Source organism: Pelodiscus sinensis, chromosome 5, assembly GCF_049634645.1.
Source record: "Pelodiscus sinensis isolate JC-2024 chromosome 5, ASM4963464v1, whole genome shotgun sequence".
Taxonomy (NCBI): Eukaryota; Metazoa; Chordata; order Testudines; family Trionychidae; genus Pelodiscus; species Pelodiscus sinensis.
In genome coordinates this window covers 69,991,044-70,016,708 of record NC_134715.1, presented here as the reverse complement: position 1 = coordinate 70,016,708, position 25,665 = coordinate 69,991,044, and the positions used below count along the sequence as shown (strand labels likewise).

The 25,665-nt window shown below is 43.2% G+C and overlaps 1 protein-coding gene across 3 annotated transcripts in view; it reads left to right on the top strand.

The window, feature by feature from the left end:
- GPM6A (glycoprotein M6A) overlaps positions 1–25,665 on the top strand; it is a 339,554-nt gene that overhangs the window by 280,929 nt on the left and 32,960 nt on the right. For all 3 annotated transcript variants that reach the window (XM_006131600.4, XM_006131599.4, XM_075930227.1), the window contains exon 3: positions 16,732–16,888. In XM_006131600.4, coding sequence (XP_006131662.2) covers positions 16,732–16,888 — 157 coding nt within the window. The remainder of the gene's footprint in view (positions 1–16,731; positions 16,889–25,665) is intronic.

The following is a 25,665-nucleotide window of genomic DNA, read 5'->3' as shown; positions in this document are numbered from 1 at the left end:
TGCCTCTCGACTCCAGCATGTCAGGCCAGGGCCGGTCCCTCAATTCCTAGGAAAGTTGAAAATACGAGGTGGGCGTCCCCATAGAACCTCGGGAGGTCAAACACCTAACCTGACCAGCAGGTAGAGGGTAGAATGACACTCAAAGTGAGTGTGTGCTGGGCCCATCTTTTATACTCATGGGGTCACGTATTTCTCTTTCTTGTCTGTCATGCCAAATGGGGCTGGTCTATCTTTTGTGAGACCAGTTCTTACAAGGGAGTTGTGAACTTAATTTACACTTGTAAAAGAGAATTGAGATGATTAAATTGGAAGTACTGGGGATTCTTTTCTCAGTGGGAAATTCCTCTCCCAGGGACTGTGTGTGTTCGAATCAACATAGGTGTCAGCCTGACACTTCTTGCAGCCTCGAGCTTAGCTTATTTCCTTAATCGTTACTCAGAGTCAGAAACTTGCATATCCTGGTCAAAGCAGATCAAAGCTTAATGGCTATGCTGATCTTCTTATTGTTCCTTCTCTGCTCTGTATACAGACATCTCAGAGGGCAAGCAAGATTGTTTGAGATGGGGCAGTCTGTCTGGCTACAACTGTATGGTTTGTTATGTTTTATGGTGCTCATGCCCATAGTTTCAGAGCATCCACAATGAGAATGTCTTACCGCATGTTTTGTTTTCCATATAGCAGCTTTGCCCTGCATAGGTTTTGCCTTGGCTCTGGTATCTCACGCTTTCTTTCCTTTACAGTGAATGAAAAAATCACATCTCTGTAAGGTTTCTCTCAGTCAGTGATGGCAGTCCTCCATGTTTAATGTATGCTTCTGGTCTTCTTGTCTGTTTCTGTTGTGTTAAAAGAGCTATTAATAATATTGCCTTAGGGACAAAGCCAATAAAATTAACGGGAATCCTGACTGATTAATAGTCCCAGCAAGATTAGCTGTCTAGTGAAGAAGAGCATATATGTGTATAGATGTAAAGTCTGTAATCTTAGCCTGTGTAATATTTTATACTTTGCTCTTCAACATAGTATTGGATAGAGATATAAATCTGACTTGTTTGCTTCAGAAATGCTTGAGCTTGAATTATCTCCTACCCATCATACTTATGGCTGGAAGGAAAGTTCCTGTGGTATCACATCAACACAAACAATTGCTAGTTAATGGCAGACAATGTCATTGGTCTTTCAGAGGTATCATCTTTACAATGAATAGCACCAGTTATTAAGGAAGTCAAGTAGTCCAACATAAATCAAGTGGTCCTATTGCTATATACAATAACAATGGAAAAGCACCTATAATGAATGTAACTCTATTTTTATCATAGTTGATACAAACCAACTAGCAAAGATTCTAGCAAGATGAAAAATGGATCAAATGAAACTTGTGTGGATTCAAAAAGTTATGAAAACGTGTTCTGTTTTTTATTTTTATAAATACTAGGGGACTGTGCCCCGTGCTTGCTATGCTTGCCAACCCCCTGTCTGTAGTCACTGTAGCAGCCAGAGAACCTGTTAATCTTGCATTGATTATATAGAAAAGTGAACAAACAAAACTGTATAGAAAAAAAACCTGTTAATTGGTCTGTTGCTCACATAATACATGTCACAGATGAATCTACAGTCAGATCTCAATTTTGCAGTTGGTTTTGGTTAAAGCCCAAGTAAGTGAGACACTGAGATTCCATTTTCAAGTATGCTGATGATGTCATTCTGTCACGCAGCAGGAAAAACTTTTTTATAGATAGAGATTTTGTCCTTACAAAATAGTCATTGGATTGGCTCGGTGTGTTTTGATTTGAGACGTGCAATGCTTAATTTATTTATCTGAAGAAACACTATTTTCCCTGTGGGTGCCCCACGCAAGTCTTGATGCATCCTTGTGCCACTGATTGGTGTGTCCTCATGCCTAGCAGTGCCCCATGAGCCCCGCCTGTGCACTCTGTGTCTCGCGCTGTTGTCGGGTGCGCGCGTGGTATGATCTTCCTCAGTTATTTTTCTACCATCCTTGGCTGAAGATGGAGTCATAGCACTGCTCTCCTTTTCTGACATGAAACAAACAAATAGTATAGTTAGTTTAGAAATAGTTCATAAGTTTAGTCAGTTCATAACTGTTTTCAACGATTCCTTCAGCTTTAAAAAAAAAACATCTGGGCGAAACTCACACAGCACACAAGTGCCCTCATTGTCTAAATATGACAGTGAGAGCCAGAAAAGACTATCCAAATGTGGCTCAAAGACCTCCAATGGGAGAAATCTCTCTAGCCATCAGGGTTAAGTCCCAAGAAACATGGGGACAACAGAAGCCCAATGACAGGGCTGGCTCACTGCCTCGTAGAGGCTCACAAGTGTCGCGGGTTTCCCCGGCACAATCACTGCCTGCACTTCCCCAAGCTTCCCATTCCCCAGTGCCATCAGTCTCCAGCACTGCGGAGAAATGCAAGAGTACATCAGCTAGGAGAACTGAGTCGGAGCCTAAGCACTTGGCATCCGCCTGTGCCACTAATTCAATGGTGCTGACAAAGCCTTTCACATGCCACCACCGCTGGCTCCCACAGGTGCCACAGCACTGCCAGAACAAGCTACCCCTAGGCAGTTGGAACCGGAGCACAAGAAAGCGTATAGAAAGATGTACCATTTGCAGAAATCTCCACAGCTGGGTACATCGCTGATACAAGGAGTCTGTTCACCACTCTCTCCAGTTTCGCTTCATGCTAACCTGTACAGGCAAATGGCAGAACGGGCTCCCCACTCTTCTACACTGCTGTCACCACGAACTGACCAGGCTAGTGAGCTTCGGAGTAGATTCTCATCTTGCCATTCATCCCCATCAGGATCAGTGGCTTCCTGGCATTCATTTCGAGATCATTCTCTTCAACCACCACAACTTCGTGGCTTAACTAGCTGTGGCTGTAGCCTACACTCGATGAAGGACGCTCATATCATACTCCAAACTTTGGGGATGTACACCCCACCTAACAAAAGACACAAATACATCCCCTACCCAAGACCAAGGTACTCGAACTACTATAGACAACAGGAGAGGCCCTATGATAACAGGCCCAAGCAATGCTCCAACAAAAGAAGGACTCAATATAACCAATCCTCGAACACTCAATCGGCTTCACACACGGCAAATTTGAAATTTTGGTCTGGGGTCTGAGCAACAACCCCATAGATCCAGTGCATCCAAATGTCACCTTTCATCACCAACTGAGATCCTTCTAGCAAGAATGGGCCCTCATTACTATTGTCAAGTGGGTTCTTGAGATCACAATCCCTTTTACGTCTGTTATCCCTACCCCGTCCCTCTTCTTAGGACCCCTCTCACGAGCTCTGTTACAAGCAGAAGTACAAAAGCTACTCACCTTAGGGGCAATAGATTCCCACAAAACATCAGGGATCAGGGTTCTATTCCAACTATTTCCTAATGGCCAAGAAAACAGGAGGCTGGAGGCCAATTTTAGATCTCAGGAAACTCAACAGTTTTTCCTCCACATGAAATTTAGAATGGTGACTCTTACAACTATTATACCCTCACTGGACAAAGGGGACTGGTTCTCAGCCCTTAACCTTCAGGATGCATACTTTCATATAACCATTCATCCTGCCCACAGGAGATTTCTCAGATTCGTGATAGTTCAAGATCACTAACAGTACCGAGTCTTCCCTTTTGGTCTCTCCGTGGCCCCTTGAGTGTATTCCAAAACACTATCCATGGTCATGGCCTTTCTCAGAAGACAAAATGTCATTATTTTTCCCTACCTCGATGATTGTCTAATCAAAGGACCTACATGTCAACAAACTATAGCCATGACAAACACTACCAGAGAATGCTTCTCTTGACTTGGCCTCCTCATAAATATCCACAAGTCCACCTTGCAGCCCACCCAAAAGATAACATTTATCAGGGCACTTCTAGATACAGTGACAGCAAAAGCCTACCTGCCACTGCAAAGATTCAAAATGCTATGCAACCTTATTTGGGGGCGGGGTCAAGAATACACTCTTCACCACTGTCCGCACGTGTCTCCAAATACTGCAGCTACAACCTTTGTTGTCGTATTCGTGAGACTTCATATGAGCTGTCTACAGTATTGGCACACGACTGTCTATATTCCAAACCACCACAGCCTCACAAAGCATCTCACACTTCCACTTCCAGTTCTACAGTCTCTCGACTGGTGGACTTCTTCAACCAATCTGCTGGCAAAGATACACTTTCATCACCCAGATCCATCAGTAGTGATCACAACAGATGCATCACTTCTGGGCTGGGGCACCCATTGTGGCACATTGATGATCTCAATGAGAGATGCACCTTCATAGCAACATCCTGGGATTCAGGGCCCATGCACTCACTTCCTCCCCCTGATAAGGGACAGAACCATTCGCATCCTCATGGACAACACACCCTCAATCTATGGGGTGGGGGGGTGCCCGATTATGCTCACCATGTATAGAAGCAATCAGATTTTGGAACTGATATATCAAGAATTACATAACTCCAACCGCCACTTACATACCAGGACAGCAGAATATCATGGCCGATAAACTGAGCAGACACTTCTCAGAGCAACACAAGTGGGAGATCAACACCAATGTTATCTTTCCAGTTTTTCAGAAATGGGGATTCCCAGTTATAGATCTCTTTGCAACAGTAGCCAACTGCAAATGCCATAGATTCTGCTCCCAAGCAGGCCAGGGCAAGAGATCGGAGGGCAATACTTTCACCATTCGCTGGACAGCTCCCCTACTTTACGCCTTCCCACTAATCCCACTTTTCATCCACTCAGTGTGCAGCGGCTGTCAAAAAAGCAAATAGAATGTTAGGATTCATTAAAAAAGGGATAGAGAATAAGACAGAAAATATCTTATTGCCGCTATATAAAACCATGGTACGGCCACATCTTGAATATTGCGTACAGAAAATCTCAAAAAAGATATATTGGCACTGGAAAAAGTTCAGAGAAGGGCAACAAAAATAATTAGGGGTTTGGAACGGGTCCCAAATGAAGAAAAATTAAAATGACTTGGACTTTTCAGCTTAGAAAAGAGGAGAGACTAAGGGGAGGGTATATGAGAGAGGTCTATAAAATCATGACTGGTATGGTAAAAGTGAATAAGGAAAAGTTATTTACTTATTTCCACAATATAAGAACTAGGGATCCCCAAATGAAATGTATAGGTAAGTGGTTTAAAACAAACAAAAGAAAGTTTTTCTTCACTTAGCGCACAGTCAACCTCTGGAACTCCTTGCCAGAGGATGTGGTGAAGGCTAGGACTTTAACCGGGTTCAAAAAAGAGCTAGATAGATTCATGGAGGTTAGGTCCATCAATGGCAATTAGTCAGGATGGGTAGGAATGGTTTCTCTGAAGGTGGGAGTCAGGGAAGGGATCATGTGGTGTTCCCTCTCTCTGAGGTGTCTGGTATTACCCCTGTAAGCAAGACAGGATACTGGGCTAGATGGACTGTTGGTCTGACCCCAATATTGCCGTTCTTATTTTCTCCAGGGTGATCAACAAAATAAGCTCCGACCAGGCCACAGTAATTCTTATCAGACAGTCGACTAGTCTTTAACATCCTTAACACAAACCCACATACTTCATTCCAATTGGCACTGTTGCTTATGGTAAAAGATTTTCAGTAGTCCGTTATAAATCCTACTATCCAGAAATGTTTATTCTAGATATAAGAAAAAGATCAATTGAAGCTGAAATTCAGCACTTAGATGCCACAGGAAAGATAATTTATAAATGCTGACATATTGATAAATGTTCTATACGAGATCTAAATGAACACACATTTGTATAAATAGATTGGGGAAATGGTTTGTCTATTTTACTATCTATAAAGGTCTTTGTATGTTCTGCAGTGCTACAAAAATTTCCAATAAATTTTCTTGCTGAACTGATCCAAAAGATTACCTTTTCCTCCTTCAAATCCCTCCTCAAGACCTTCTTTGTAATGTAACTCCTTATAAAGCCTATATGGAAAAAACTGGTACTTATATTGGAAATATATATTGTCATTTAAAAAAATCGAATTATGTTTTCCCACACATTTTGTACGTCATTTCTCTTTTTTGCATCCTCCTATTGGATCTGCAAAAGCATGCTCTTCCCAGCGCTAAACCCCATTAACTTCAGTTAGCATGTGTCAGAAGCTCTACCTGCAGGGACACAATTGCAGGACCCAGGGGCTTGGCTTATAAGACCTTTCTTGCCAGAGAAGATGCCTTTTATATTCTTTGTACAGTGCCTAGCATGGTGGAGCACTGACCCTGACTGTGGCTTCTGGGAGTTGAGTTAAACTGTTAAAAACTGTTTGTCATTGCATGTGTTTGTGTTGTGAATAGCTTTAATTGCTTTAAAAGATAATTCTACAATATCATCTTCTCACTTTTGATAATTTGAAAGAAAAATGTAGAATTATTAACCATAGAATCATCTAAAGAGATGTGCCAACTTTTTATGGGGGAAATAAAGATAACCTAGGGAATTAAAGACCAAACACAGTGGCAGGGGGGAGGGGAGGGGAGAGCTGACACCCGTGAGGAGCTGGCTTTAAAAGACAGCTCCCCATGAGCACCAAAGCTGCCTGCGCTACCGTCTCTTATAGAGGCAGCGGTGTGTAGAGTGGTGGTGACAGGCAGCTTTCAAGCAGGCTCCACTTGTGTGCCAGCTCCATGGGGGCACGTGCCACCCCGCCCCTGCCTCCTACAAAGTCAGCACAGGGCCGGGGGAGGGCAGACAGGAGCCGGTGCTTGGGGGATCTGGCTTAAAAGCTGGTTCTCACCAGCACCAGCTATCAGAGGCAGTAACGTGGGCGGTGAGGAGGCCAGGGAAGCTATAGCAGAGCAGCCTCTGTCCATGGGGAGCTCGGATCCCCCGCAGACAGTGACTACTGCCACCCCATGCTGCTGTCTCTGGTGGTGCAGCAGTAGTGCAGAGTTGCAGAAGGCTCACCAGTAGTGGGTCCAGAGTGAAATGGTTGCAGGCCCCATCCCTGGGGACTATTGAATAATCAAGTAACCACTAGGATTTCATGTGGTTACATGACAACTCAGTTACACAATATCTAACAACTCTATACAGGCAGTCCCCGGGTTACGTACAAGATAGGGACTGTAGGTTTGTTCTTAAGTTGAATCTGTATATAAGTCGGAACTGGCGTCCAGATTCAGCCGCTGCCGAAACTGACCAGTGACTGACTACAGGAAGCCTGAGGCAGAGTTGCTCTGCCCCGGGCTTCCTGGAATCAGCCGCTGATCAGTTTCAACAGGCTGAAACTGGATGCCAGTTCCAACTTACATACAGATTCAACTTAAGAACCCCAGGCGTCCCCAAGTCAGCTGCTGCTGAAACTGATCAGCGGCTGATTCCAGGAAGCCCGGGGCAGAGCAACTCTGCCTCGGGCTTCCTGTAGTCAGCGCTGGTCAGTTTCCGCAGCGGCTGACTTGGGGACGCCTGGGGCAGAGCAGCTGGGGTGCTGCTGGATTGCTCCAGTAGCGCCGCTCGTCAGCGCTACTGGATCAAGCCAGCAGCACCCAAGCTGCTCTGCCCCAGGCGTCCTGATTCAGCCGCTGCTGAAACTGACCAGCAGTGGCTGAATCGGGACGCCTGGGGCAGAGCAGCTGGGGTGCTGCCGGGTTGATCCAGTAGCGCCCAGAGCGGTGCTGGGGGGCTAACCGGCAGCGTCCCAGCTGCTCTACCACAGGCGTCTGGAGAAAAGCCTGGTCTGCTGTTGGAGGGGCGGGGGAGGGGGCACACTAGCTGCGCCCCGCCCCCTCCCAGCAGACCAGGGAGACGCAGGCGGCAGACCGAGACGCACCGCGGTCCCGCTGCCCGGGTCCTCCGCGGCTTTGCTCCGCGTCTCTCTGGTCTGCTGGAGACCAGCAGACCAGGGAGACGCGGAGCAAAGCCGCGGAGCACACGTGCAGCGGGACAGCCCAGACGTGCCACGGCTGTCCCGCTGCCCGCGTGCTCCGTGGCTTTGCTCCGTGTCTCCCTGGTCTGCTGGGGGGGGCTCTCCCTCCCCGAGCAGACCAGGGAGACGCGGAGCAACTCTTCTCGCCCCGGAGGACGCAGGCAGCGGGACTGTGGCGCATCAGGGCGTCCCGCCGCTCCCGTCCTCCGGGGCGAGAAAAACCCCGCATAACTCAGGGACTGCCTGTACTAGGAAAGATAAAGGAACAAATTAAGGAATCTATTTAGAAATATCTAGAAGATAATAGTTGTACGTAATAGCATGGATTTTTCAAGAACAAATTGTGTCCAATCAATTAATAATCATAATGTATATTTGCATGTAATCCATTTTTTCCTGAGAGCATACATTGTAAGAAGTGTGGAATTTGTATGCTTGTTTGACTTATTGACTGCAGATTGTTTTGGAACAAAACCAAGGAAAACAATATTTTAAAAAGTTTTGTGGTGTTCAGGTTTATCAGTGACAGGAACTCTTTTTGAAATTACAGGCCGGACATCTCTTATCCAGAACCATTGGGACCTGAGTGGTTCTGAACCAGGGAATTTGCTGGACTAGAGATGGTTCTCTGTCATAGCCCCCAGCCACTGACTCTGCCTCTTCCTCCCACACTCCGCCCCATTTGGCAGAGGGACTCTCTCCAGCCCCTGCCCGACTGCCTGCTAGATCACTGACCCTGCTGCTGCTGCTGCTCCAACCAGACTGCCTGCCAGGCCCCAGCAGCTTGTACTGTCATAAGCTCCAGGCCCGTGCTACCACAAGCTGCCGGGGGCTGGCTGTGGCCCTGATTAGGCTGGAAGGGGCTCGGGCTCCAGTCTCTGTCCCGCAGCAGCCTGTGGGCTCTGGCCCTGCTTCCACAGGCTGTTCAAGACTCTGGCCCCACAATACTGTGGGCTGCTGGGGCTTTCTCCAGCCCCAGACCCAGTCCCTCTGTCACAGGCCAAGAGTTCGGGCTCCTGTTCCGTGGCAGCCCATAGGTTCTGGCCCCACTTCTGTGGGCTGGCTGGGGCTCCAGCCCCACGGTGCTTGGGGCTGCTGCCAGCATCAGCTTTGGTCCTGCTTCTACAGGCTGCCCAGGACTATGGCCCCTGCCCTGTACTGCCATGGGCTGTCACCAGCTTGATCTTGTACTGCCAGGGGTTACCCCAACCCGTTCCCAGTGTCGCAGCCTGCCCTATCCTGCTGCTTCAATCCAGCTCTTCCTTGATTGCCCTCCTGTCACTAGGCTACCATGGTTCTCTGGTCAAGAAACATCGATGGTCTATTGCCAGACTAGAGAATTCCGGTTTTGTGAGATGCATCTTGTATTTTATTTCACCTAACAATTGTACAAAGATAAGGCTACATCCATATCAGGCTACTGAGTAGCATATACCCCAGTACAGGGCTCATTCAGACAGCTTTGTGTTTGTCAGCTAGACCATGCTGCTGTTCACTGCTGAGAAATGTCCCATTTTTGCTGTGAGAGACAGCACAAGTATAGTAGTGCAAGCTGGGATTCTACAGCTCCAACTGTAGACACATCCTCAGATAGGTAAGTGATGCTACTCTTTTTGCTGTGCATGTTTCCATGTATTGATAACAAATTTTCCATTTATACAGCACTATTATCCAGTTAGAACCAATAGTGCATTATAAAACTTACTCAATGGGACAAATTTTGCCAGAAAACCAGTGGACTATATGGGGATGGAATTTGCCTGCTTCGACCCAGGCTCCAAAATTATACAGAGGCCACTCCATAGGTTTTTTGGGGTAAGAACTGTGGAGATATATTCCAGGGTGGGGCCTGGTGTTATAGTGCATATTATCTTGGCTTAATGGTGCTTTGTTTCCATTATGATCTGCTCAAATTATTTTGCTTCTGGCAAGTAGGTTGTTAAGAGTCAGAATATGGCTGCACAATGATGATATGTTTGGTATTCATTCAGTTGACTTAGAATTTGTACTAGTAGGATGGAATTCACTCTTGTGCTAAGTGTTGGCCCATGGCCTATGCATGAGTAAACTCCCAACTACTTTTCTTTTTATTAATGTGTTAGAGGATAATAGAAACTCATTTAAAGAACAAGTATGATACAGAAGAAAATAATATTAATGAATACATTTCAGTTTCAATTAAAGCACTATTTAAGTAAAAGAGACAGTTGCTCTCACATTGGAATGATTTTGTTGTATGTACAAAATAAAGCTTGATAAAAATAACATCAGAAAGTTTTTATGCCAGAAACAGTGGGTCCAATCCTTAGCTGATATAAATTGGTGCAACTCCATTAAAGTCGGTGGAGCATGCCAGCATTTGGCCAAATACATTTGCAGTCTTAGGCAGTGAGGAAAATTCCACCTTCTAACAAAAAGAACTGTTTTGCATAGAAATCTGACACTCCATATGCTAATAAAAGCAAAGACAATAAATATTCTTATCTAAATAAAACAACATTTAGGAGGTATTATCACAAATCTAGTCGTACCTTCATAGACATAGATGTAGCAACATTTCAATGAGCAAAGAGCAAACAGAAGCGATTTTAATCAATGCATAACAAGAAATCTAATGAATAACAGAAGATGTCCTTAAATAGGGCACTCTCCAAATCATAACACAGGAGGAAAGAACTACTTAAGACCAAATCAGCACATTGTCAGATCTAAATTTCTTTCAGAGAAATCAGTCTTTTAAAAAAAAACCACATACATGAAGGTGCTTGTTGAATTTACCAAACTGAGAATACTGGAGACTGATGTCCTCTATTTAACTAGATGATTTAACAAGCAAGACCAGAGGAGCTTTTTTTTTCTAATTCTAGCCTGTCAATGTCACAATCCAGTAAGAATGAAGTCAGTCTGAGCAGTGACAGTATATCCAATTGCCTAATATTGATTGCAATAGAAGGCTTTGTCCTAGCCTATGCTTGCATTGACTTCAGTGGGCAAATCTCATGGATAATGTTGTATACACAGGCAAACATTTGCAAAATCAAGGTGTTATCTGGTAAAAAAAAAAATACTTCCTTGCACACTTCAATAGGTCAGTGATATTTCAGCATAATTAAGTGGCACTGAGTTTGCTAAATTCAGTAGCCTAGGGATTAGATTCTACCTGTATTTATTTGGTGAACATCCAGTCACAGACCTCAGAAGCCCACTAATGAAGAATGAAGCATGGGCAGAAAGTGCCTGCAAAGTGCCTTCCAGTGCGTGGCTGACAGGGCAAAAGTAGGGATTTTGATACAGAAACTACTAAATGCAAAGTGCATCTCCTCAGCATTCTCCATGGCCAGGGCTTCTCTGGATTCCCACCACAAAAAATTAATTGGTAAATCTGCTCCTACAAACTATAAGTTCTGAGGCAGGGCAGATGGCAATGCCATTCTTTGCCTTCCCTCTGGATGAATTCCCAAGAGTTGTGAGGGGATCAGCTGGTACAAAGAGAAGTAAATTACACCTCTCTCTGCCAACATCAGTGAATTTGATTCCTAGCCTCTGAGTATTAACCATTCTTGCATTCTGGCATGTAATATTAAAAGAAATGAACTTTGGTTTCATAACCTTTGTGCAAGTCTTGTATTTTGTTTTCTATTAATTAGTGGGCATTAATATCCCAGAACAAAAATTATTCAAATTTATCAAGACCTGACCCTCCCCCCCCAAAAAAATCTTATGGATCATGCTCTGTATTTATTTTGAGTAGTATCTGTCAAACTTGAGAAATGAATCTAAAATATGAACTGAGGTGTGCTAATCTAATCAGCATTTTCATTTATCTGTGAGATTTGTTTATTTGGAAATAGAAATATGTTAAAATGCTAAATATCTGGAAGGAATTTAACGTTGTGTCCAATTTATCACCATTGAGTTTATTTGCAATTATAGATTGAACCACTCTAATCTGTCACCCTTGGGACTAACCAGTGTCAAATGAAATTTGCCAAACCCCTGGAGATCAATATTGTCTAGCATCATTACCAATGCTCACTGTGCTCTCAAAAGACATTTGGGGTACATTTTAGAACTAAATAATAGCACAGAACAATGAGAACCAGGACTGGTGGCTGTAAACAAACTTTATTGGATGGTGGGAAGGGTGGTCAAAGCCATTATATATCGACATCTGGCTAAGTAAAATCATGCTGGACTAAAGATGTTGCCAGACCAGAGAGTTCCGCACTAGAAAGGTTCAAACTGTACAGTCTTTTAACACCTGTGTTCTTCTTATTCTATTATCTCTATTTGGAGAAGTTACCTTACACATTAATTATATGCAGTGTTGTGGTCCTCATGTTGGTCCCCAGATATTAGAGGCAAGATAGCTGAAGTAATATGTTTCATTGGAGCAAATTCTGTTGGTGAGAGGCAAGCTTTTGATCTTATGTAGACTATTTCTCCAGACCTGAAGAAGAGCTGTGTGCAAGTGTGAAAGCTTGTCTCTCTCACCAACAAAAGATGGTCCAGTAAAAAATATTACCTCACCTAACCTGTGTCATTATACATTCAGACAGATACGAAATGGAGTTTTATACAATGCTGCCAAATCCTGGGGAATTAGTTTCATGGTAATACTAAATGAGGTTGCTCAATGGACAACTAAACTGCAGTAACAGGAGGACTTTATCTCTTATTGAAATAGAAGTATGTACACACAGAAAGACATGTTATTAACTGTGCAGAAGCACTATTAATATGAGAATCAAGTGGCACAAGGCAAATCCAAAGAGAGTATTGTTCTTGTTAATCGTCATTTAAGTGTTTGCAATATATAAGTATATTAATTTAAGAATATCCCCTGCCTTGGTTAGAATTTTGAGCATTCCAAGGCAGTATAAAGCAGCTCAGATGGAGGGGGAAAACTCCTCTCATTTTCTGCTGACCAATTACTGATTTTTTTAGCATTCGGAATGGAAAGTGCACAGTGCTTAGGCTGCACAATGTAATTGTTTCAGAATGCCTACAGTATTAATCCATTTTAGGACACACACAGTAAAAAAAGAGGAAAGGCTCATAGCTGACAGGTTTAAAAAAAAAGATGAGATCCTCAGTTAATCAGTGTAAGTTCATTTATTGTAATGGAGCTATGTCAGTTAACACCAGCCAAGGATCTAGCTCCTGGCTCTCTCAATTGGAGCCAATGTATAGTCTTGGGAGAGGCAATATACAAATATGAAGCACAAAAGCCTCCTAATCACAGCTCTTTGCACTCTCTCCTTCCACACAGCCACCTTACTCAACAAAACAAAGAATAATAAATGGCCATATTCAGCCAGTTAGTTCATAGGGGAGTTCTGTGCACAGACTGATGGCAGAGCATGCTAGTTACCTCCTTCAAAAACAGGATAATCCCTCCCCATCTTCCCTCTTTTTTTTTCTGCTATTTATACTCTGGATCCCTTAACTCCATTCATCTGAAGAATTGGGTTGTGCCCACGAAAGCTCATGATACCATCTACCTTCTTCATTAGTCTCTAAAGTGCTGCAGGACCATTCGTTGTTTAAATTGTTTCAGTTACAGAGTAACACAGCTACCCCTTTGAGACAGGACAATCCCTGTTACATGAACACCTCAAGAAAAACAAGGAACCTTCTGATAATCAGAGTGCCAGCCCAGCACATTTTCAATCTGCTCTTTAGGAACACCCCAGTCAGAGAGCCTTTTCCCCAAATGCAGACTACCCCACAGCTGAATTCCTGAAGAATTGAAATGTTCACAGGTCTGGGATGTGAAAGAGCTCTAGCTTGTTGGAATACAAGCCCCACATGTCCCGATACTCTGTCAGTCTTTGAAGGTATTCTTTTGTGGGGTGGAGGTGTTTAGTTAGCAGGTAACTAATGTAACATTAGATACCAATGAACACTGCTAGTCTTGGGTCAATACAAGATACATTTTGATGTAGAATTTACTGTCTCAGGGCTTATGGCCCGAGTTATGTGGGAAGTCAAATTAGATGAAAATAATGCTCTAAGAACACCTTCAGTTCTGTGAGCATGTGATTGAACTGCTTACTTTTCCTATATCAACTGGCTATCAATCCAATATGAAGGAGAGCCCTTTTTTCCTTAGCACCCCTTTTTCTCCTGGGAACCACCTGAATATTCTAGGAGGTGGTGCCCTTCTCATTTTTGCAAATAGTATCTATGAAATAACTATTTGAAAATGTTTTCATTTTTTGATCAGCTTGATGAATGATTGAATAATATTTTGCAAATAATAGATTGCAAATTTTATCACATTTGTGAATTTACCTTTCAAACAGCAGAATCTGTATCATTTGTTACAACAATCTCTTCTCCAAACGTCATAGCTTTTGAATGTTCATAAAGCACTTAGGGTTATCTTATTAACCATTATTGTTTTCTTTAATTGAAACTAGATTTTCTAAAGAACTAGAGAAATACTGAGGAGAACTGATGTGGGAAAGAACAAGATGACCTATTTTTTTTAATCTGTCACTTGATTCTGCTGGAACAGGCCTCTCTGCACTTAATAGCACCCTATTTGTTCTTCGAAGATGACAGCACACTCGGGTGGCAAAGTACAGTGGCTGCTACTGTTAGGGAAAATTTTTTTTCTCTAAAGCTATTCTTGTCTCACGTTGGACTGAATCCAAACTCAGATTAATTATATATAAAGTATGCTTAATATGGGTTGATTAATAATCAGCTGTAGAAAAACACGAGAGAAAGCTGTATAGTCAGACTGATTTAATTTAGAAAAGTGGAAGCACAGCTTGAAATATAGGTTGGAAAAATCTTCTGAACATGTTGATCTCTTCCTGAACAGGTCTATAACACAAAGATTTTTTTGACCACATTTTTGACAATATACAAAACAATTCTTTCTTTACTCTCTAAAATTACACTACCATCAACACAGTGGTTCACAAAAACTTCATTCAAAAGTGTTTCTTCTTTGTCAGCACTGTTTGTATGTACATATACAACCTATGTTTATACAATATCGAGTTTGCAAAATCAAGCTCTCAAGTTAGAAATGGCTATAAGTAAGCTTGTCTTTGTAACCGTAACTCAGCCATTCTAACATAATCTGCAGTGTGATCACTTTAATTACATGATCATACATTATTTTTCTGACAGGGTCCCTGAATGGGTAGTTATTCTATATTTCTTTTCATCCTCTTTATTTAGTATATGGTCTAGGACATTTAATGTACTGCATCCAGATACTGCACTGAATGCAAAGTTTCTAATTTTGGCTTCAGTCATCTTCCCACTCTGCTCCTATTAAACCCCTCAGACTACTTTTTTTCTCTGACACTATATACGATTCAACCCTCTTTTTTTCTCTCCTGCTCCTATTCACCACATCCCACTCACTGGCTTCTGTCTCCTCCTATGCTCTTTCCTTACACCGTTTTGGGGGGTCTTATTGCAGCACAAACAATACCACCATTAATAATAAATATTTTGTCATGTTATTCCCATGCGCTTCAGTCAAATTCAAATCTAATGTTTAAATAATGGGAATTTCTGAATATTTCACTAGTCCTTCCTTTTAAAATTTCTTCTTGCCTGAGTCTGTCAAATTTTTCATTTTGTGATATGATTTCCCGGGGCAGACTAAGGCATACATAAGCCTTAAACATTACAAAAGGAATGAGGTTTACCTGGGTGGTCGACAAATACCTTTGATGTCGACACCCACACGTCCAGACTATCGTGCTGAGCCGACAAACAGCTGATCAGCTGTTTGTCGGCTCAGCGCGGCAGCCATGTAAATTTAAATGAAGTGGCGATTATTTAAATCGCTGCTTCATTTTCCTATGTCTGGTAACCAAATCTACATGCCTCTGGCGACAGAGGCATGTAGTCTAGACATAGTCTCCTCTCAGAGACATAGCAGAGAATCTCACATTTTAGAACTAGATTTAGGTATCCATTCTTGTTTAACTTTTATGTATTCCCCTTGGGGTGCTCGCTACGCCGTCTCTTAAATTAGCCTATAAGCTCTTCAGGGCAGGGACTGTGTCTTACTATGAGTATTTACAGTGCTTTCACCATGGGCTCATGTTCTGAGCAGAACCTTTAGAGTGCTCATACTCAGTGAATAGGTGATCAGGTGGTTTGAGATCCATTGAAATGGAAGACATTACATGAAGCCATACCCCTTTTGCCATGTACGGCTAACGGTAACAGTGATGTGGTGTCTGAAGAATCGTATTTAAATACGGTCTCCCCAAATGCATTTATCCATTGGTGATTAGTGGGTGCAAAATAACGAGGAGAGAGGTGCTAGCAGAAATAAACATTGCCACATGCGAACTAAATTTAACTAATTGTACAGTGATGAGAAGTTAGCTGAAGATTGTGACTGAGACTTGTTTTTATGACACGTTACATTTCAATAGCAGTAACTGCTCAGGAGCAGGATTATCTTTTAGGTAGTGCAATATTTCAGAATCATGTTTTCTATTCATTTGTGCTAATTAAATATGGTGAAATATGTTAATCCAAGTTCACTGTTTAAGAATAAAATTAAGTGAGGCTAAATTGACTTTTGAATTATTTGGACTTAAATAATGCTCTCTTACTGATCCAGGACAATTTTTAAGTACCAATAAGTGTAACCACTCTTCTGAAGCATTGGCTACATGATATATAAGGCAACATTTACATAAGTCTGTAAATGTACTTATCATTATAGAACATCAGCACTGAAGAGTTTCCATCTGAAAAAGCTTGTGCTAGAGGAGATCTTTTATACAACCCTGAGATAAATAACTTTCACATTTATTATACAGGATTGACATCTTCAAGTATGTGATCTACGGCATAGCAGCTGCATTCTTTGTCTATGGTATTTTGCTGATGGTGGAAGGATTCTTTACGACTGGTGCCATCAAGGATCTCTATGGAGATTTCAAAATCACCACCTGCGGAAGATGTGTCAGTGCCTGGGTATGTTAATATGACAACCTTCATTTCTTATGTTAATGTCAATAGCATTTTTGGAATAGGTTATGATTTGTCTACAGAGGTAATATGTCTTTAGGGAGGGGGTTGATAGCAATTAAAATTGCAACAAGAAAAGAAGGGGATAATATGAATGGTCTCCATATTAGTTATACAATAGCCACTGATGAAAAGTGGTATATAAAAGCTATATAACAATAATGATACACATGTTTGTAGAAATAATCACTCTACTAATTAAATGGACAGGCTTTTTACCCAAGCTAAATGTGAAAACTCATTGCTTTTTAAGTGGATTGTGCCCAGGAAAGCTCATGGTACTGTTCGTATTTTTTTGTTAGTGTCTGAGGTACTACAGGACCATTTGTTGTTTTTCATATTACCTGTGTGGTTTTATGCTGCCTTATGCTGACTCTGTCTTCAGGAACTACTACTTACTTATAAATAGGTGATATTTCATCATAGTGAGAACTGATTAATAGATCAGTTCCCTCCTTGTTTAATCGTGTGCCGCTGGATTTTGAACCCTTAGCTTACGTTGGTGAACAGCTATTTGAAAGTCTTATTCACTTCAAACTAAACCGCAAATTGTCTCATGGATTAGCTATGTGTATGTTTTGTGTCCTAGGATTCCGTGGATCCAGTCACACACAGTCTCAGGTTACCACTGAAACGATTAAATAAGTATACTTAGAGGACGGTGCTGAATAAATTCAAGGTCGTCTTTATTAGCAGAACCTCTCTGGGTTAGGGAGAGGCTACCCGAAATCTCAGACTGTTAAAGATGGGCAGATCCAGTAGTAAATTTGATCCATTCTGTATTCTGTTCTGAGGGTTAGATATTGTCTCACCAATTTATCAAAATATTTTTTTGTTTCAGTGGCAGTAGATGATGATGTACTTTTGGAAGCCTGTAGAACATCAGTGGTTGGTAGTTTTATATCTTGATGATAATAGGCATAATTGCAAATAGCATGATCATAAAATGTTATTCAAAGGAGGGCTATTCACTATACCAGTGGTCACCAATCAGTAGACTGGAATTTTCTGGTAGATCTTGGAGCCTCTGAGAGGTGATCCTGACTGGTTTGGCCAGAAAGCTATCGAGCGCTGGCACTTCAGTTGCCCTTCCACCCACTCTCATGCTGCTCCTACCCTCTGTCTTGGAGCTGTTCCTCTGGGAGCCTCCTGCTTGCTGTGCAGAGTGTGGGAGGGAGAAGAAGAGGGGTGCTGATCTCAGGGTTTCCCTCCCCCCCCTACTCCTGTAACACAACTCTACACAGAGAGAAGGGGATGGAGGGAGCTTGGCAATGCAAATGTCTGTCCCTCTCTCACACTTTGTCATTCTCACAAACACACACTGTCCTTCTCTCTCATCTCCGGACCCAACACATACATGGAGAGTTGTTGTTACTAGTTTTACAGCTTGCAAAGTGGGTTATTTTTGGTTTTACTGGTCTGTGTATTTCATTTCTCTCTTATGCTTACATTTAATTCTTTGAGTAGTGAGTTCTAAAATGCCTAACCTTTCATGTCTGGGGACATTATCCCTATATTGTTGCTCCTGGAGGTGGCAGGCATGTACCTGCAGCCCCTGAGAGAGCCAGAGAAGGGGGTCTACACATGCTGTCCTTGCCTGCAGACACCAGTCCCACAGCTCCCATTTAATCAACAACAGGGAACTGTGACCAGTAGGCTCAGTACCTGTAGATGAAGGACAGCATATGGCTCCATGGAGCCACTGCCATATATGCCAGCTGCTTTCAGGAGTGGCGTAGGGCCAGGGCAGGAGTGCATTAACCCTACTGGTCCACCACCCAGAAGCTGTCTCAGTTAAATGGTGCTCAGCCAGCTCCTGCATCCTGAACCCTTGTCCCAGCCCTGAATCTCCTCCTGCACCCAACCGCCTGCCCCACACATGAGTCCCATGGCACCCTAACTCCTTCCCAGAGCTTGCACCCGGAAAGCCCTCCCGGATCTCAGTCACCCTAAGCTAAGCCCAGAGCCCCTCCCACATGCTGAACCCCTTGGCCCAAGACCAGAGCCTACAACCCAACCACCTACCCCAGCCTGGTGAAAGTGAGTGAGGATGAAGTAGAAAGGGGGGTGGAGTGAGCAGGGTGAGGCCTCAGAGAAGGGGTGGGAAGGAAGTGGGGCAAGGGTGTTTGGGTTTGAGGTAGATCTTATATTGCACTTACATCGAAAAAGTGATCTTGTGGTTAAAAAGGTTGGAGACCACTGTGCTACACCATATTCTCAGATGATATTGATTGATAAACTGAAGTAAGGCTGAAAGTATGTTCTGGTGACAAAGTGTAAAACCTTCCAGCTTAATAGTTATCAAAATGCCAACTATTAGAAAACCAGGTAATCTATTAAAAGGAAAGCTACGGTATACATTTGAAATTGTGAAAATGCACCACTAAGGCCATCCTAACAATTGAAACACCTGGCATAGCAGTACTCTTTCATCTTCTTGTCTTTGTTCCTTCTATAAGTACTGTCTGAGATGGCAATACTTTGACTGAGAACATGTTAAGACCTTTCAAGATGTCTATAGTCAAAGGCTGGGAACATTATAAATTGAGCAAAGACACTGTATTGAGACCACCACTGAATACTTTGCTTGTGCTTTTATCATCTAATGGGTTTTGTGAAGACTTCAGTGCATGGTTGCAACCATTTTAAAAGTACAGGAGGTACTATAATAATAAACCTTATGGATGAAATATAAAAGTGTGAAGTCCAGATAATTAATTTTTATAAGTTTATCATAAACACATTTCCAATACAAAGAGTTAGGCTCAATCCACACCTTAATACAGCATTTATTGCTATGAAATGAATGATCTTATCATTTGTGCCTAGCCAGAATCTATGTGTACGCTAGCCTACAGTTCGATACCGTATGTGTACTTGCTGGCACGTAAAATTATTGCTTTCAGTGTACTACTTGTCTAATCGGGAATGTGTGAAATATGTCTTTTTCTGTAAAGAAGCCCACATCTCATAGTGTCATTGTACAATTAAGGCAGTCTGGTTTTTATGCCCCATAATAAGATGAACCAATTTGCTATGGGTGTAGGAAGTTGACACATGGTGAAATCCTGGCCCAATTTAAGTGCATGGGAGTTTTGTAGTTGACTTCAATGGAGTCAGGATCCACAGGGAATTGCTATGGAATCTCTAATTCTGTAAATTTCTTTATTTTCAAATGTTTGGGTTTCTTTTAAGCTAAATTACAATTCTGAATTTTCTGATCCTTTGTTCATAGCTATTTGATAACAAATGTCTTTGTAAGGGTTAAAAAACAACCACTCCCAACTTTAATTCCAGTTTAATGAAGTTGGGAAATTGATTTACATTTGTTTAGAAATATATGACATGCATTGGCAGCTGAAGGAGGTAGGGAACATGGAACAATTAAAAACGTTACAGCACTTGCAGAGGGAGCTTTGCAGGTTCTGCTAGTCACAGGGCAGTACTTTGTATTCCCCCTAGCACTTCAACTGACGGCCTTGAGGTAAGTCTTCTCTAGCTCCTGGCCTCTGCATTCTTCTCATACTTTGACTCCTGTTCTGGTTTTGTTTTATGACCACCTTAATATCAGCAGGCTGCTTAAAGATAAACGTCAATCAAATTTTTATTGGTCTTTTCATTTTAATCTATCCTACAAATCTACATTCTTAAACAGATTTATATTGATTAAAAATTGAAGAAGTCTTTTAAAGACACGGTTTTTTTAGTTCATGCTCTTATTCCAGCTTCAAGAAGACACATCTTGTTTAGCCAACTGATCAGACAATAAGTTTGGTTCCAAGTTTCATGCTGCCTGTTTTTTGTTTATAACATCACCTGAAAGTGAGAACAGGTATTCTCATGGCACAGTTGTAGCCAGCCTCAAGATGTGTACCTGCCAGATGTGTTAAGGATTCATATGTCACTATGTTTTAACCACCTTTCCAGAAAAGCATATATCCCTGCATATGACCAGTTCTACTTGATAATGACCCAATGCAGTGCTCATAAGTTACCTCATTAGATTAAAATGATTCCAGGACTGAATGACTATTGTGCAAAAATATAGACATATGTTTATTTTCTTTAAAATTATTACATGAACCCTTCATCCTTTCTAAGTGTATCTGCAATTAAAAATGATTTACTGTAAAATAAAACAGATACAATGTCAACTAAAAAGATTCATCAACCTCCCCAAAAACAAGTCCTTCCCATATACTACCTACTGAAAATAAAAAGGCCTCCGAGTGCCACGAAGATCCAATAAATCCTATTTTTGTCTGACCTGCTAAGAAAGAACAGGGCCAGAATAAGACCGAGACAAGTTTTAAAAAGTACAGTAAAACTCCATTAGTCTGGCATCCAATGCTCTGGCACGCCTGATGGTCTGGCACCATCAGGAACCCGGAAGTGCTCAGGGCAGCCTGACAATTGGAGCTGCTCTGCGGATGGCTTCCCCGATTCAGCCGCTGCTGAAACTGACCAGCAGCGGCTGAATTAGGGATGCCTGGGGCAGCGCCGGACTATCGAAATGGGGGACTATGAGGGGCCTGGTGTGGCATTCCCCCACCCCACCCTACCCTAGACCCCTCATAGCGCCCCCTTCTGATAGTCCGGCATATCTGATAATCCGGCACCCCCTGGGTCCTAAAGGTGCCGGATTATCGGAAATTTACTGTATTTAGGTGACTAAAGATATAGGTAGGTTCATAGTGGAATTTTCAAAAGCACCTCAATGAAATTTGTCTCTACATGTGGTTGGTAGTAGTAAAAAGGGGGAGTCATTGAGCTCAGCCTGCCCATCTACCCACCCAAACCAGATACATTCCACATTCGTCTTCTTACAGTCACCCAATCTCTCCGTGGGGCAGAGTGGGGCCCTGTTGCTGTCCAACTGCTCCCAGTGGGAGAAAGGGACCTCTGGTGCTACTTGTGTGTAGGTGTACTCTCACATCACTGCAATCAGTTGAACCAGAAGCCAGGGAAGACAAAGGAAAGCAGACGATATACACTCCATGTGTACAATATGTCTCTATAAGATATTTTATAGTCTCTGGAACACCTTGAGTTCTTCAGGTTTGCAGAATAAAATCTATTAATTTGTATATGTTATTCTAGGAGTCACTTTAGCTATAATCTTAGTACCCCACTGTTAGGAGTAGGAGTGTGTGTGTGTGTGTGTGTGTGTGTGTGTGTGTGTGTGTGTGTGTGTGTGTGTGTTGAAATAGCAAGGACAAGAACTGGCTGTGTTCCAACACTAGACTGGTGAATATTACACACTCGCAATATGTTTATTTCCAGTCCATATGGCATGTTTCTTGCAGTTCCATTTTTAACAACAGTGCTAGAAATAAAGGAAAACAGCATGTTAGTTTTTCTCCTAATTTTTTCTAGGTACTGCTGTGCCACACAGCCTTTTATATAGATCACCCTAGTGATTTTTTGTTAGGTATTTCTGAATAGGACGTACAAAAATGTATCATTTTCAAGTCTGTCTCATTTGCAGAGTTTAGGTAACAAGAGGCTCTCCACTGTATTCTATCTTATACTTCTGGATTACCCTCATCACAGATATAATAGTTGTAAAACCATACTTTTCCTGACACCCCCTCCACTCCCTTTTCTTGCAGAGCTTGCCATGTGTTATACACAGTCTTTTCATTAGCTGGGTTATGGTTCAGTATTATATTGTTTGCCTCAATACAGTAGCCTGCCAGGCACTACCACATACACTGTCTTTTGTCTATGACTCTGCTTTTCTCTTGTACTATTATTTGACAAAAATTATTTGGCAATAAATTGGAGTTTCATTTTGTCTTCAGATTAATTGTTCGTGAGTGACTTTCTCAGAGTATTTGGCATTTTTTCTTGTTTGTTTCATCAATAGATAATTTCTTGATCAAAACATTTTCTGAAAATGTGATTGTGTTATATATTTCTAAAGCTTATCTGACTGTGGGCGCTACTACACTTTCTCCGTGGGTTGTGCCTTCCTATTATGGACATAAAATTAACTCCATCTTCCCTAGGTTTCAGAAAGATTCTCCTCTAAATATACAAATGTACAGTTGTAGCTGTTTGCATAATAGCTCCATTGTTCATTGGCTGAATGTGAATTTTGCTAACCCTACCCTTTACTTACATCTGGCACGCTTATTTTTATACTGGTAGTTAGCTATCTTATTCCATCTGTTTTGTCAGATTATTATTTAATTCCACAAATTTAGAAAGCAATATTATAGACTCAGTTGCTATATAGTAGTTACACGTTTAATTTCCATTCTGTATGTCTGTGAATTCTTGTCCTTCCAGTTAACTTCTCTAAAGTCTGCAAGGCTAATAAACTGTTTATCCTCTCTAGCTTGTCCTTACCATGAACCGGATCCTGCCACTGACTCCTTGATATGGCAGATTCCTTATTCCCCTTGTGGCTACTCTAGTATTTACCTACTCTAGTATTTACCTATTAGTCACAAGTAGTAATTTTCTGTAGTTGTGTATTATTTCCTATGATTGTGAGATAGTGAAAAAGAGCAAAGTTGAATTATATTCTCCAGGAGAAATTGCACAGACTTAAATAGTGAACAAAGTTATTGAATCAAACCATAGAAGAAACACCATGTAGGTGACCAAAAGTGGTACAATTGGACCTCCCTGGTCTGGCACCCTTGGGACCTGAGCCATCCCAAACCAGGTAATTTGCCGGACCAGGGAAGGTCAGGGGTGCCTTACTTGGCTACTCCACTGATGGCTCCCAAGGCTGGGGCTCCCCACCCTGCTAAAGCTGGCCTGGCCCAGGCTCCCTGCTCTGCTGCCCCTTGGATGCACCGGGGATTCCCAGGGGTTCCCCAGCCGGGGTCACCTGGCTGCCACCAGCCTTGCTACCTCCAGTGGTTCATTGGAGTTCCCAGCCCCAGGCTGCCTAGCTGTCACTGCTGCCGAGGGTTTCCTGGCCATCACTGCCACGGACTATTTGGCCACCCGATCCCACTGACACTGGGGTCTCCCCAGGTGGAGCGGAGGCTCCCTGGTGTCACTTGGCTCCACTGATGCTGGGGTTCCCCTGATGGGGCTGAGACTCCCTGGCTGCTGCCTGGCCCAGCAGCCAGGTTTCCCCAGCCAGAGCTCCTGAGTCACTGCCGGTGGGGGTTTCCTGGTCAGGGCTGCCCAGCCATCCCAGCCTCACTGCTACCTGGGAGTTCCCGGGGTTTACTGGCTATCACTGGCCCCGCTACCAGGGGCTCTCCAGCCTCCTGACCCCACTGAGATCGGGGTTCCCCAGTGGGGAGAGGCTCCCCTTATGCCACCTAGCCCCGCATATGCTGAGGTTCCCCTGCCTAGCCGCTGCTGGCCCAGCCAGGACTCCACAAACCCTATGTTCTCTCAGCTGGCTCACGCTCCTGGGGCTCTTTGGTACAGCAACATCTGTACTGGACCACGGATGTTGCTGGAACAGAATGTCCTGAATTTGTGAGGTTCAACCTGTACTACTGTAAGCAGGGGAATGATCCCGCTATTGTGGGGAACTTTCCTGGCTTCTATACACCCCGGTGAAATGAACCAGCGAAAGGATCTGAGTCCCCACTCCCACTTCCTTTACCCCACGGCTCCCTGATCCTGAGGGCTGCCCCTCCACTCTTATGAGTAGCAGAGCCCTTGAAACCCCAACAAGGCTGGGCCCAGGTTTCCTGGGGCTTAATCCCTGACCTTGTAGTCACTAGGGGCAGGAGTTAGGGTGTCCTTACTCCGAGGTGCTCTCTTCACACTGCAGGCCTTCTTGGCCCAGTGATCACTTCATAAGGTTCAAAGCAAATACAATTTATTAAACAACAACTGATTAAAGAGAAAAGAATAAGACAAAATGAGAATGGTTAAATGAGAACACACAGCCCTGCTCTGTAGCACAGGGACATCAAAACAGCAGCCTGCAGAGTGTAAGGACAGTCCACAGTCTCTTCCTTACAGGCCCCTTAGAGTCCTTGGATGTGCTGCAGGGGGCTGCAGGCTGGACACACTTGCTCTGGCAGTGACCACACAGCCTCAAGCTCTAAGTGGCCAGATCCCTCTCCCAGTCCAGAGCCTCTCCCCACACTTTGCAGTTCCCAGCTGCTCACCACATCCAGCTGCAGGCTGTGCTGTGTGGCCAGTCTCTAGCTTCTTGCATTGCTTCTCTGTTCCTTTTGGCACTCTGAGCACTGCCAGTCTGCTGCTCAACACAGGGTCTGCGCCCCTTGAGCTGTGTGTGTCAGGCTCAGCTGCTGCAAAAACTGCCCCTCAGCACACAGCTTGCTTTGCTAGGGCAGTCTATCAGCTCCCTGTTTTTGCAGGACTTCTTCACACAGCTTGTACTCCTATTTCAGCTCTCTGTCTTTGCAGGACCACTTCTGCACACAGCTTGTTTGTTCAGAGACAGAGCCAGAACAATCCCAGCTCACAGGGAGGACGGGGCCTGGCCTCTCACTGTCCTCACTGGCCTGTCCAACCTGTCAATCAGGCTGAGCTGGAGTGTTGGCTGCTTTCCATTGTCTCTGGGGGTCAGTCAGTCTCATGAACTCTTCCCCTTCAGATACTGTGAACTGGCAAACCAAAAACTCCCACAGAGTTTTAGTAAGGGGTAACAGTCCCCTTACACTACCAAGACCAGAACTGGAATAGACAGGGGGGGATATGAAAACTGAAGATTTTGGCAGCAGAAAAGGGAATATGGGGCAGTGTGAGGGGAAGATTTTGGCAAACAGAAG